This window comes from Rhinopithecus bieti, unplaced genomic scaffold, assembly GCF_001698545.2.
Source record: "Rhinopithecus bieti isolate Rb0 unplaced genomic scaffold, ASM169854v2 scaffold_18418, whole genome shotgun sequence".
Taxonomy (NCBI): domain Eukaryota; kingdom Metazoa; phylum Chordata; class Mammalia; order Primates; family Cercopithecidae; genus Rhinopithecus; species Rhinopithecus bieti.
Window position 1 is genome coordinate 291,521 of NW_016809431.1, and position 14,367 is coordinate 305,887.

Here is a 14,367-nt window from a genome sequence, read left to right on the forward strand (position 1 = left end):
GTTGTTGTTTTTTGGTAAACATCAATGAGTTGATTCTAAATGTTACAAGGAAAAGTAAAATAACCAGAATACCCCAAATTACAATTATAAGTAATCTAGAGATGATTTAAAGTGTAAAGGGGAATGTGCATAGATTATATGCTAATACTATACCATTTTATGTAAGGGATTTGAGCATCCATGGAGTTTGTTGTCAACAGTGGATCTGGGAACACCAATCTCCCATAGATAACTGTACTGTAAAACTACAGAAATCAGAGTAGTGAGGCCTTGGCATAACAATAGAGAGAATAGAGTCCAGACACAGATCCATAGATCAATAGTCAGCGGATTTTTGGCAAAAGTACTGAGGCAGTGCAATGGGGAAAGAAAATCTTTTCAATTAAAGGTGCTGTAACAACTACATAAATACATGGAACAAATATACCTTCATACATGCCTTACACCACAAACAAAAAATAATTCAAGATATGTCATATACATAAACATAAAAGTTAAAACTAGAAAACTACTAGAAGAAAACTAGGATAATATCTTTATGACTTGAGGATGAGCAATGATTTCTTAGAACACAAAAAGCACTCACTATAAATGAACTGATAAATTAGATCTAAAAATTTAAAGATTATGATGATCAAAAGACACCATTAAGAACAGTAACAAAGCAAACTATTGACTGGGAGAAATTTTACAATACACATTTATAACGAATTACCTTGTGTCTGGAATTTTTTAAAAACTCGTAAAAATAATAACAAAGTCATATTTTTTAAATGGGCAAAAGACCAAAATGCTTCACAAAAGATGAATGAATTACATATAAGTCCCTGCGAGAGTGCTCAACATCATTATTCATGGAAATGTAAATTAAAACCACAATAGGACATTACCTCATACCCACTAAAATAGCAAAAACTAAAATAATTGACATTTCCAAATGTTGATGAAGATGTGGAGCAACTAGAAGTCTCATACCCTGCTTGTGGGAATGAAAATGGTACAACCACATTGAAAAACGATTTGACAGTTTTTCCAGAAGTTGAACATTGAGGCTTGAGTAAGATCATTTCTGTAGAACACCTGCCAGTCTATTCTTTTGCCTTTGTTAGTCGCTATCCACCTTGAAGACCCACTTAAATTCGCCCTCCTACAAGAGGAATTTAAGAGAATTTAAGAGTTTTCTCCCTCCTTTTTAGTCCCCAGTAGTAGGGGGACTACAGATCTCTGTTTGCCAAGGATAGTCCTGATTTATGTATATGGTTTTGACATAATCAATTAATCCTAATCTCAAAAACATACAGGCTTGACAATAAATTATAAATTTGTGCTACCCAAAGTTCCATAGTTTTGATCTTAGTATTTAACCTACTTAGAAAATTACATATTTATTTATAGGTTTTTTTCTTATTTTCATATTATGTTTTAAGTTCATTAGGGGCCAGAACCATCCTTATAATCCCATAAAGTGCCTAGCACAGTGCCTAATAAATTTTCACTTAATGAAATTTAGCTCGATTTTAAAAATGAACAGTGATTTCTGCTGCTTTTAAATATACAACTAAATATTGCTCACACCCAGGCAATTTAAGCATCCTTTTCTTACAATTCTTAACTTCAGCCTTAAGGACAGTGCTCGCTACAACGAAATAACTTTTCTAGTACTTCAAAATTAATTACATTGTATCCTTGATTCTATTTGAGAATGCAAGCATAAAGATGTAGGGTGAGATTTCTGTGAGCTGCTGGTCTAGTGCATTTTGGTGGTATGCCTGACTTCAGGGATTACAACATTGGTGCTTTTAGTTCCTAATTAAAATGATTTCCCATAGACAGCAGGAAAATTGCAGGCTCATTAGAAAATTATAACTACATTGTGGAAAAACTTAGAGGAAAGAAGATTCATTAAATTTTGGCTTGAAGTAGTTAAAAACCAAAGTGTCCATTGAAGTCGTACTGAGCAAATATAATGTGGTATATTTGTTGAGTGGCAGCAATTAAGAGGACTTACTAAGAACTGTGTTAATCAGCAATAATAGATCTCAAGAACATCATGTTCAGTGAAAAAATGCCAATTGAGGACTAAGATATATGGTATAGTAACACTTCTATAAAATCTAAATAGTATATAAAAACAGTGGTATATATTGCTTAATATTAATAAGCATAATTGAAGGTATGGAGATGGAATTGTGTAGGTACACATTAAACATAGTAGATGGTATGGAATAGAAGCAAACAGGACTGGGAATGGAGGATAAAAGTTAAAAAAAGAACAATAGCTGTCTTCATTCATGTATTATAACATTAAATGGTTGATCAAAAATTCAGTTCTGTGTGCTGCATGCATGTGCACACACCCACTCACAGAAAATAAGGAAAATAAACTTTTCACAAGACGTTTGATTAGTTGATACTAATAGCTAACAATATGATGCATAAAATATTTTGAGGCAAAGAAAATTGATAAGAGTTATTAAGACCCTTTATTCCATAGTTTTATTGTTATTGATGTATCACGTTGTGATTGAGAACCAATACTTAAGCTATCTGATAGTTTCAGGCTGTTTTTGCTTTACCTTGTCACAGCTAAAATTCAGCATTTGGATTCCAGAGCTTCTTAAGCTTTACTTTATCTTAAGGCAGGAGTTTTATTGAATGTCTGAAATAAGAGGAGCCATATTTAAACCAGTGCTTATGGAGATCCAAGCACTAGGGCCAAAGTCACAACTGGGTGCTGTTAGACAACAACTTCAGGAAATTGTTTAGCAGGCAAGCAAGGTTTTGAGAAACTGGAGCCACAAAGTAGAGAATATAAAAATTCATAGTTTGAGTTGATCAGAGTTGAAGAGTTAATAGTTGCCAATGTAAGGTCTTGAAAAAGGGTGTATAGGTCAGGAATGATACCTGTAAGACAGTGGCTGTAGAATAAGCTGACATGAGGCTGAAACAACAAATGAGGACTCTGTCTGGGAGACAGCCAGAAGAGTGGATGTAAGGCATCAAGTAGGAGGACATGAGAAGACTGAAGTGAGGTACTTACCCTTGCTCTCTGCAGGGTTAAGCAAGTCGGTGAACTCGATAAGAAAGAGCGCAGTTATGGACAGACTGATGCCAAGCTTATCAAAACCTTGGGCTTGGCCTTTTCTTAACATCTGGAGTTTAGTATCATTCCTTGACATGATATACTTGAGATTTGTTTTAGGAGTGTAATATTTAACTGATTTGGGAAACCTCCAGATCTAATGGCAACTTCTAAATTCTAAAGGTTAGCCATTCTTCACGTTGTGGACTGAAAATGTCAAATCACTAATTAAATCAATTAAGTAGCTTTCCTCCTGTTCTTTGTTGATTTTAAGGTTCAGATTTTTTTCCCTCTTCGTGACCAAAGAACATCCTGAAGCATTCTAGTGTTGAAGAGCATTGATGAGTTGCAGGCTGACAGAGATAGAGACTGAAACAATGAAAAGCTGTCCCAAGAATGGGCCAAGATGTGTGCTGATATTAAATGCTTGCAGATTTTGACTTTTTTAGGTTCCTGCTCTTTAATATGACACACTTTCACCACTAAGAAGAATCAATTTTGAGGTTATAACCAGTTTTCTTTAATAATTCATGTAACCTAAAAGTCAGTGAAAAGAATAATAGCAAGTCAATCATGTAAGAGAAATATGATGATATGTAGAGTTGCATACCTTATATTTTCAACCTATGATTGACACTTCTTTTAAATCACAGCTTTGCTTTCAAACCTTTTCCTAATGAGCATTAAGAGGATCTTTCCAGTAAGCACATACATTGAAAACAAAACTTTAAAAATCAAATGCAAAAAAACAAAAGAATAAAATTAAATCTATTGAAATGTTAAAAAATGATTAATATTTTGACATAACTACATTTTATAACCAAACATCTTCAACATTAGAAAAAGATAACAAGATTTTTTGGTTTCATCTCAAGACACCTCCCATTAAAAAAAAAAAGTGAAACTCTTTACTAGCTTACATGACCTAATAACCTCAGCAAAGTCACTTTTACATGGCCATGAAGCGTATCATTGCAGAGATCCAGCTGAAGCCAAGAAACAGAGTAGTCAGCAGTACTTCCAGACTTCTATGAGATAAGAGATTCCATATCTGAGGTTCGCTTGCATTTGCAAATAGCACATTGTAGACTTGTTGGCAAGGGAAGTCACACTTTAATGCTTCCCTCAAATAATCACAAACATCCCACTATGTCCTCTTATAGAAGAGACAATTTCTGATTTATAACCTCCCTTAATAGGAGAATGCCCTTGATGCTAAATTGTCTGAACATTGTGCAATCTCATCTTCATTCCTAAAAATATTAATGTGAACCCAGACTTCCTAATTCCATTTTGAATCAGATTTGATCTGTACTTGGCCCTTTGAATTCATTTGGGTATCTTTCTCAGCTAGTGGGTGAACAGTTATGTCAACACTCCTGTGTTGTTTTTTGGAGGAAAAAATAAAATTAAACCAATTTATCTTTCTTTAAAGCAAGAAAGAAGAGAGGAAGAAAAAATGGTGAGATTATGGGAGAAAAAGAAAGGAAATAGTTATTCCGTATGAATTAGGTGTGAGGAGCATGTTAAGGTCAACTGACAGATGAAGAACCCCTTTCTATACTACGTAGTCCTAAATGTGGTAGCAATGGGCTTTATACTTGAAACATATTCAGGAAAATAAATATTATATCTGGAGCTCCCCCCACATCCATAAGTTTGGCACACGGTGCCAGCTATCTTAATAGCTTTACAGAACAATGTGTGGGGATATAATATATATTTTGTATTTGTATATATTTTGTATATTTGTACACATATTGTAGTTTATACATAGTATTGCAGTTATAATGTACAAATACTGCATGTGATTTTGCAAACAGGTTTGACAGCTCTGTCTTTGTGTAATGAAAAATATGGTGGTCTATGTTTTTAACTTTTCACCTTTAAAATTTTTTTAAATAAACAACTGACCATATTAGACAAAACTAGAGCTCAAAAATAATTTGTGTAGAATTCCTGTTAAAGAAAACTAATGTAAAAGAAAGTAGTAGAAATCAGGCTCAGAGTATAAGTTTTACTTCTCATCAAATTCATGACAGAAAAAATTGTAAGTGGAATAATTTCTGTAATTCTTTGGTCTTTTTGCTAAAGAATATGTTATAAATGAATAGACATGAGCAGTAAAGCTTTATTTTTATTTTTTTCAGTTGAATGACTCCATAAATATAATATTCTCTAATCTATAATCTCCTTGCTTCTTTTGAATCTCAAGCAGTTTTGTGGTGGTTCTCTCTTTATTCTATTTTGAAATGAACATGCAACACTGTACAAGATGTTCTTTCTGTATTAAAAGTTAACTGTTAATATGCTTTATGGCAAAATAGTTTTTATTTTTATATGAACATACTGAAAATGTGATTGCTTTCTAAGATTACATTTACATACTTAAGTCAACTATTTAATTTCAATTAATAATATAGGTTATGTTTTTGAGAAACTGTTGAATTGTTATTTCCACATATGTTTAGGCTGTTTTTTTCTTTTAGCTTACTCTTTCTTGCCTTTAAAAATTTGTTTCTAGTATACTTGTTTCCTGAAGTTGATCAGTCAAAATGTTTGTTAATTGTTTCTTTAAAAGCTTTACTACGACAATGATTTATGTATAGAAATTATTGATAGGTTAATTGAATGTGATGAGGAAATTAAGAAACGGATGCCATTTAATATTCTTTTATGTGAATTTTTGAGTAATATTAATTGTTTGATTTTATTTTCCATACAAATGAAAATTAGATTTTTAGTTTTCTTCTGTTTGAAAATCTTTCTCATATTTTTTCTTTTTTTAAAATTTCACCAATTACTGTTAAATGAACATAGAATGGGTTGAATGCTATAAGCTACATTTTGATAATGTAGTTTTAATATTTTAAACAATGTAGTTCTTTTAGAAAGTTTTTTTTTACTGTATTTTCATTGAACTATAATTTCTATACAGTAAATTTCACCTATTTTATTGCAGTTTTACTTGTTTTGACAATTGTATATAGTTGTGTAAACACCATAACAGTCAAGATATAAAATAGTTCTATCATGTGAAAAAAATTCCCCTATACTACTTTGTAGTCAATCCCTCTCCAACCTGTGAGAATATTATAAATGAGATTCAACCAAGTTGTTTTGTGTACCCTCATTAATTCCTTTTTTATTTCTAGGTAGAATTTCACCATATGGATAGATCACAAATTGTTAATCCACTTCACAGTTGAGGAATATTGAAACTGTTTCTAGCTTTTGGTGATTACTCATAAAGCTACTGTGAAAATTCAGGTTCAAGTTTGTGAGTGAACATTGTTTTGATCTTACTTGAGTAAATACCTAGAAGTGACATACATAAGTCATATGATACGCTTAACTTTATAAAACATTGTCAAGCTGTTTTCAAAAGTGGCTGTACCATTTTGTATTCTTACCAGTGATGTGTGAGAGTTTCAATTGCTTTGCATCCTTGCTAGCCTTTTTTATTTTTATTTTTTAGGTCATTCAAATAAGTGTTGTTGAAGTCACAATAAAAATATAGAGACAAATCTCTAAATTTAATGTTTTATTTGAGAAGAAAGAATTGCAATTTAGGGCATACATTCAGATTAGTTGGTCTTCAATATGTCAGAAGAACAACGAAGAGGTTGGAGCTTGTATAAAAAGGAGAAATGTTATATATTGCTTTTTGAGAAAGGTCATTGGCATTAGCAAGGTTCTGGGGAACTGGTAAGCTCTGATCAGTGAGTGACAGCAGTGGGCCACATTAGTACTAAAGTTGCAGTAGTTACAAAGAAAACTGGTCTCTAGTTACAACAGGCAGTTTTAGCAGCCAGACTTGTAAAGAATTACGTTTTTGGAGCAATATTATGTGTCCCGAATGCCTTGCTCTGCTGCCTGTAGACTGTTTTAGTTGGGTATGAAAAGGATAATCCAATTTGTGTAATCAACTTTCGCAGTGTGTAGTTGCATCTTCATGTAATTTTAGTTTCCATTTCCCTAATGACTAATGATGCTGAGCATCTTTCCATGTTCTTATTTGCCAGCCATACATTTTCTTTGGTGAAGTATATGGTCAAATCATTTTTCATTGGAAATAACAATTATATACTTTTATAGTGTAAATATGATGTTCTAAAATATGTATACATTGTGGAACGACTAAATCAAGCTAATTAACATATGAATTACCCCATTTTTAATGGTGTAAATACTTAAGAACTACTCAGTAATTTTCAAGTATAGAATACATTATTATTAGCTATATTATCAAGAGCTCTTGAATTTGTTCCTCCTGGCTAATTAAACATTTGTATCCTTTGACTAACATCATATTTCCCCAATCTCTCCACTCCAAGCGTCTGGTGTTTGTAGGTTGTCTGTTAACTCTGTTGATACTTTAGATACTTCATTTTGCTGTGCAGAAACTCTTTAGTTTAATTAGGTCCCATTTGTCAATTTTTGTTTTTTTGCAACTTCTTTTGAGGACATAGGCAAATATTCTTTGCCAAGGCCAATGTCCAGAAAGATGGTTCCTTGATTTTCTTCTAGGATTCTTATAGCTTGAGGTCTTACATCTAAATCTTTAATCCATTTTGAGTTAACTTTTGTATATAGTGAAAGGGAGGGTCCAGTTTCATTCTTCTCCATATAGCTAGCCAGCTATCCTAGTACCATTTATTGAATAAGTAGAACTTTTCCCATTGCTTGCTTTTGTCAAATTTGTTGAAGGCTGTAGGTGTGTGGCTTTATTTCTGGGTTCTATATTCTGTTCCATTGGTATATTGTGTCTGTTTTTATAACAGTAGTATGCTGTTTTGGTTACTGTATCTTTGTAGCATATTTTGAAGTCCAGTAATGTGATGCCTCTGGCTTTGTTCTTTTTGCTTTGGCTATTCAGGCTCTTTTTTGAATGCATATGAATTTTAGAATAGTTTTTTTGTAATTCTGTGAAAAATGATGTTAGTAGTTTGATAGGAATAGTGTGGACTCTAAGATTGCTTTAAGCCATATGCTTTGCCCATGTTTTAATAGACTTATTTAGTTTCTTACTATTGAGGTGTTTGAGTTCCTTATACATTTTGGATATTATAACCCCTTATCAGACGCATGGTTTAAACATATTTTCTCCCATTCTGTGGGTTGTCTATTCTGTTGATTGTCTCCTTGGCTGTGCAGGAGCTTTTTAGTTTGATATAATTTCAGTTGTCTATTTTTGCTTTTGTTAACTGTGCCTTTGAGGTCATATCCAAAAAATTCTTTCCCAGACCAGTGTTATAGAGCTTTCTTCCTATGTTTTCACATAGTAGTTTTACAATTTCAGATATTACATTTGTATTTAATTCATTTTGAGTTGATCTTTGTAAATGGTGTGAGATAAGCATCTTATTTCATTCTTTTGCATGTTGATGTCCAGTTTTCCTAGCACCATTTATTGATGAAAATATTCCTTCCACATTATGTGTTCTTGGCATCTTTGTCAAAAACCAATTGGCCATAAATGTGTGGATTTATTTCAGGGATCTCTATTTGTTCCATTGCTCTATATGTTTATTGTTATGCCAGTACCATGCCATTTTGATTACTATAGCTTTGTAGATTTTGAAATCAGGTAGTGCGATGTTTCTATCTTTGTTCTTTTATTTTTATTTTTATTTATTTATTTTTTTTTGAGACGGAGTCTGGCTCTGTCACCCAGGCTGGAGTGAAGTGGCGCGATCACGGCTCACTTCAAGTTCCGCCTCCCGGGTTCCCACCATTCTCCTGCCTCAGCCTCCCGAGTAGCTGGGACGACAGGTGCCGCCATTACACCCGGCTATTTTTTGTAATTTTAGTAGAGACGGGGTTTCACCATATTGGTCAGGATGGTCTTGATCTCCTGACCTTGTGATCTGCCCACCTCGGCCTCCCAAAGTACTGGGATTACAGGCGTGAGCCACCGCGCGCGGCCTCTATCTTTGTTCTTTTTGCTGAAGATTACTTTGACTATTTGGGGTTGTTTGTGATTCCACAGGAATTTTGGAATTTTTTTTATTTGTGTGAACAATGTTATTGGAATTTTGATAGGGATTATATTGAATCTGTAGACTGCTTTGGGTAATATGGACATTTTAACAATATTGATTCTTTCCATTCATGAACACAGGATATCTTTTCATTTATTTGTGTCTTCTTCAATTTCTTTTATGAATGTTTATAGTTTTCAGTATACAGATCTTTCACTTTGTTTAAATTTATTTCTAAGTATTTTATGTCTCTATCTATTGTAAATGGAATTACTTTATTGATTTCTTTTTTGGACAGCTTGTTATCCGTAAATAGAAACCCAACTGATTTTTTAATGTTGATTTTGTATCCTGCAAATTTACTGAATTCATTTATTATTTCTAACTGTATTTTGGTGAAGTCTTCAAGGGTTTTTGTGTATATAATCATATCACCTGAAAATAGTGACAGTTTAACTTACTCCTTTTTGATTCAGATTCCTTTTATTTCTTTGCCTTGCCTAATTGCTCTGGCTAGGGTTTCTATTGAGAGTGAGAATCCATGTTTTGTCCATGATTTTGGAGGAACAGCTTTCAACTTTTTACCATTGAGCATATTAGCTGTGGAATTATCGTATATGGCCTTTTTTGTGTTGAGATACGTTCTTTCTATATGTAATTTTTTAGAGATTTTTATCATTAATAGATGTTAAATTTTGTCAAATACTTTTTCTGCATCTATTGAGATGATCATATGATTTGCCTTTCATTTCATTAGTGTGGTATATCACAATTAATGATTTGAATATGTTTACTTTTGCGTCCCAAGGATAAATATCACTTGACCATGGTGAATGAGCCTTTCAATGTGCTGTTGAGTTCAGTTTGCTAGTATTTTGTTGAGGATTTTTGTATCTATGTTCATCAGGGATATTTTCTTTTCTTATAGTGGTCTTGTCTTGCTTTGATATCAGGGTAATGGTGGCCTCATAAAATTTGTTTGAAAGTATTCCTTCCTCTTCAGTTTTTGAAAGAGTTTGAGAAGGATTGGTATTAGGTTTTTAAATGTTTGATAAAATTCAACGGTGAAGACTTTAGGGCCAGCCTTCTTTTTTTTCTTTTCTTTTCTTTCCTTTTTTTGATGGGAAACTATTACGATTTCAATCTTTTTACTCATTATTGGTCTGTTCAGATTTTCTGTTTCTTCATTATTCAGTCTTGGTAGGTTTATGTATCTAGGAATTTATTCATTTCTTCTAGGTCATCCAATTTGTTGATGCGTATTTGTTCATTCTAGTCTCTTAAGACCCTTTACATTTCTGTACTATCGGTTGTATGTGTTCCGATATTTTGCCCATTTTTAATGTGTTATTTTCTCATTGAGTTTTGAGAGTTCTTTATATATTCTAGATAGAAGTCCTTTTAAGATATGTAATTCATAAATATTTTCTCCCGCATTTTCAAAAGCAGACATTCTTAAGTGAAGTTCAGTTTATTTACTTGTTCTTTCATTTATTGTATTTTTGGTTTTGTATCTAAGAAATCATTGCCTAACTAAAGATCACAATCCTTTTTTTCTGTTTTTTAAAAGAAATTTTATAGTTCCTGGTTTTGCATTTCTCTCTGTGATCCATTTTGAGTAATTTTTTTAATATAAGGTGTGAGGTATGGATAAATTTTGTTTATATCTTTTTGCATATGGATATCTGATCATTCAAGCACTAGTTTTAGAAAAGCTATCTTTTTTTGTCACCAAATTGCCTTTTTACCTTTGTCAGAAACTAATCCATCATATATGTGTAGGACTATTTTGTATCCTTTTTTAAAAAAAAGTAAAATAAAATAAAATTACACTAGGAATACACAAGGAATTACATGAAGAATATGAGTATTTTATTGTAAAATTATAAAAATATAGAAGTATATGACGATTAGAGTAAATGCTTTTATAGGCCTTACTGTGCCGAACATCACTCTAAATGCTTTAAATAGATTAACACATTTGCTCTACAACAATTCATGAGATAGGTACTGTTATTTTTTCCATTTTACAGATGGGAACACTGAGGGCACAAAGAGGTCATGTAACTTGCATGTGGTCATGTAGCTAGTAACTGTTGGAGCTGTGTTCTTAATCACTTTATTATTTTCCTTCACCTCTACCCTAATCCAATGCCTTATCTCAAATATGACAACTGTTCTTTATTTCATTTGCAACTTTATCTACCTATGTAAAACACATGCAAAAGACATTTCATTTGTATTCATGTCTATTCTTTCTTCAACACCACTCTCTCGATTACTGTAGTTTTATAGTAAGACTGTAAATGAAGTGTGTGAGTCCTACAACTTTGAAGAGAATATGTATTCTGATGTTTAGGTGTAGAGTTTTTTTTCTAAATGTCACTTAGTATAATTTAGTTGGTAGGGCTGTTCTATTGTTCTGTAATCCTTGATGAGAGTTTGTCTGTTTTTCCTATCAAGTGCTGAGACCGTGTATTGAAGTTTCCTAGTGTTTTTATGGATTTTTTTTTATTTCTCCTTTTAGTTTTATAAGATTTTCTTTCATGTATTTTGAAACCCTGTTGTTAGGTGTACACATATTTATATTTATTTTGTTTTGCATAGTTGACCCCTTCATAATTAATGTCCCCCTTTATCCTTTTGCTAAAATTTACTTAGTCTGATATTAATAAGCTTTCTTATGGTGGGTTTGTGTAGTATCTCTTTTGCCAGGTTTGCACCAACCTAATATATCATTTTATTTATTTTATTTTATTTATGCCTATATATTTTATTTTATTTTATTTATGCCTATATATTTAAAATGAGTTTCTTGTACACAGCATACAGTTTGGTCTTGATTTTTTTGATCCAATCTGCTCTTTAAGTTTTAATTAGCAGTTTATAAGGTTTACATTTAATGTAATTTATGATTAGAATAAAAACCATCACATTGTTAGCTGTTTTATTTTTTAAATCTATTATTTTGATTTTGCTCCTTTGCAATCCATTCTTGAATATTTCATTTTAGCTCCATTATTTAATTATTATTGATTTTTCTATTAAAGAATTATTTTTGTCATTGCCCTAGGTTACATAATATGCGTCTTTGATCAGTCTATATTTAAATAATATTAGACTACCAGACATGTAGTATAAGAATTTAACAACAGTATTTCCCAGTTTCTTCCTTCCGTCATTTGTGGTGGTGTTGTCATACATTTTATTTTTACACATGCTAGAAAACAGTGCATTTTAACTTTTAAAATTTTGATATTTTGCCTTAGTTACCTTTTAAAGCAATTTAAAATAAGGAAATCAATTTTATATTACTTTCATTTATTCTATTTCTTAAACGCTTTATTACTTTGTGTATATGTCATACCTTACCAAGGTTTTAAAAATAAATGTTAATATTTTTAACTATTTGCATTTACAACACACCAGTCTTTGACTTCTGTTGGCTCTGTTAAAATTTGTCACCTTTAGATAGCTGGAAATGTGTTTTATTTTATAATTCTTTGTGCTCACTTGGAATTTCAGGACCATGGAACTGAGTATATTATAAGAGGTCCTTTGTCCTGATCTTCAAAGTCTGACAAGTTTACTGATCTTAAGCTCTTTCTAGAAGTTCTCTTTCTGAAGTTGAAGTGTAAGCCTGTTTAGTCTATATTTCTCTTTTAACTCTCTTTTATTCTTTTACTTCTCATGTGGTGTTTGGAGCATTTGGACCACATTGTCCTGCTTTTTAATGCTTTCTTATTAATAACCCTGTACATATATGAAAATAGTTATTGAGTGTATTCTTACCATCTCCTTTACATATTACCATCTCCTCTACACATTGAAAAGTAGGAGGGATGTCCCAGCTCCCTTGCCACATTGTGAAAGTGCAGACTATATAGAGTGCTAAACTTAAACCCTCTCCTTGAAGTCATATGGTTTGTTTTATTCCAGACATGTACCTTTAGGCAAGCTCTGGGATTCTGAAATTGGGTGGGTTTCCTTCAAAAACAACATTCATCTGAAGACCTAATTTATTTCAGAGCCTTCTCAATGCAGTAGCCCTAGGTATGTCACTTGTATAGCAATAAGGCAGAAGGAAAAGAGCAAGCTAGAAAACCTAGAATTTTCTGAGCAAACTATATTCAATTGTGATTTAAAAAAAGTACTGTTGACAGCTGGGGCTGGTCCTATAATAGAACTTATAATAAGCACTTGTCAGTTATGTGTGTTATTGCAAGAGACACTTATTTTCAAGCTTTCCTCTTTAATTCATGTCCAAAGCATAACATTTTCTTTTTGTCTTTTTCCCCCTCAAGGGGTGCTACATCCATTGTGTACAGATGCAAACAGAAGGGGACCCAGAAGCCTTATGCTCTCAAAGTGTTAAAGAAAACAGTAAGTTTATTTCATTATATAATGTCATCTCTAAGGGGCCTGTGACCTGGGAAGGCAAGAACCTGATTTGAAGAACAAAGGGGCCAGAGAGCTGTGATGTGCAAATGACTCGTTTGACTCTTGATTATCGGAGGGCAACCCAAATATGTTGTTGTCTGGTGGAAGTTGCATGAGTCTTTGAAAGCAACTGGATCTCACATTAGATGTGGTTGTGGGGAGAAGTTTGTCAAGGAAAGCCATTTAGAATTGGCAGGTAGAGCTTATTTTGATTATCAGGTATGTTCTTGGATATATATATATATACACATACACACACACACACATACACACTATATGATAATTTCAATATTTAAATATTAAAACAACTTTTTAATATTAGAAAAGCTTGCTATTGAAAAGAATTTGAAATAAAGCACAAATGTATTTGTTAAAGGAGTCATCAGATTCTAATTTGCCTTGATTTTCAAATGTTGCACTTGCTTCAGTAGAGTATAATTGAACAAATGTTAATTTTTCTGGGACTGAACCTGCTCATCTGGAAGTTTGTACTTGGAAAAGGAAGGTTTTTATTTGGGGATTGCTTCTTTTGCCCTACATTCATAGGTAAGTTGAGAAGCAAAAGTGACTTAGGCTTATCTCTAATGAGTAAGAAACACAGTAGATAGGAGTTCAAAATATAAATGCCAACACCTGTATAATACTGTCTATACCCTCAGAGAATATTTTGCCATTTTAATGCCCTGCTTTGATTTTGTGTTCTTATGCGGTTTCTACTCATAAAACCACAAAAGACAAGATATTCTTTTATAGTATATTCCTTTTCAAATTTCGTGTGAACAAATATGTGAAATGTGTATATATATATGAAAACCTATATATATATATAAAAACCTATATATATATAAACCTATATATATA

The 14,367-nt window shown here is 32.3% G+C and overlaps 1 protein-coding gene across 1 annotated transcript in view; it reads left to right on the forward strand.

The window, feature by feature from the left end:
* The window catches only part of CAMK4 (calcium/calmodulin dependent protein kinase IV), a 265,821-nt gene that overhangs the window by 105,436 nt on the left and 146,018 nt on the right, over positions 1 to 14,367 (forward strand). The window contains 1 exon segment of the mRNA XM_017889292.1: positions 13,371 to 13,449. Within this exon segment, the coding sequence (XP_017744781.1) occupies positions 13,371 to 13,449 (79 nt within the window).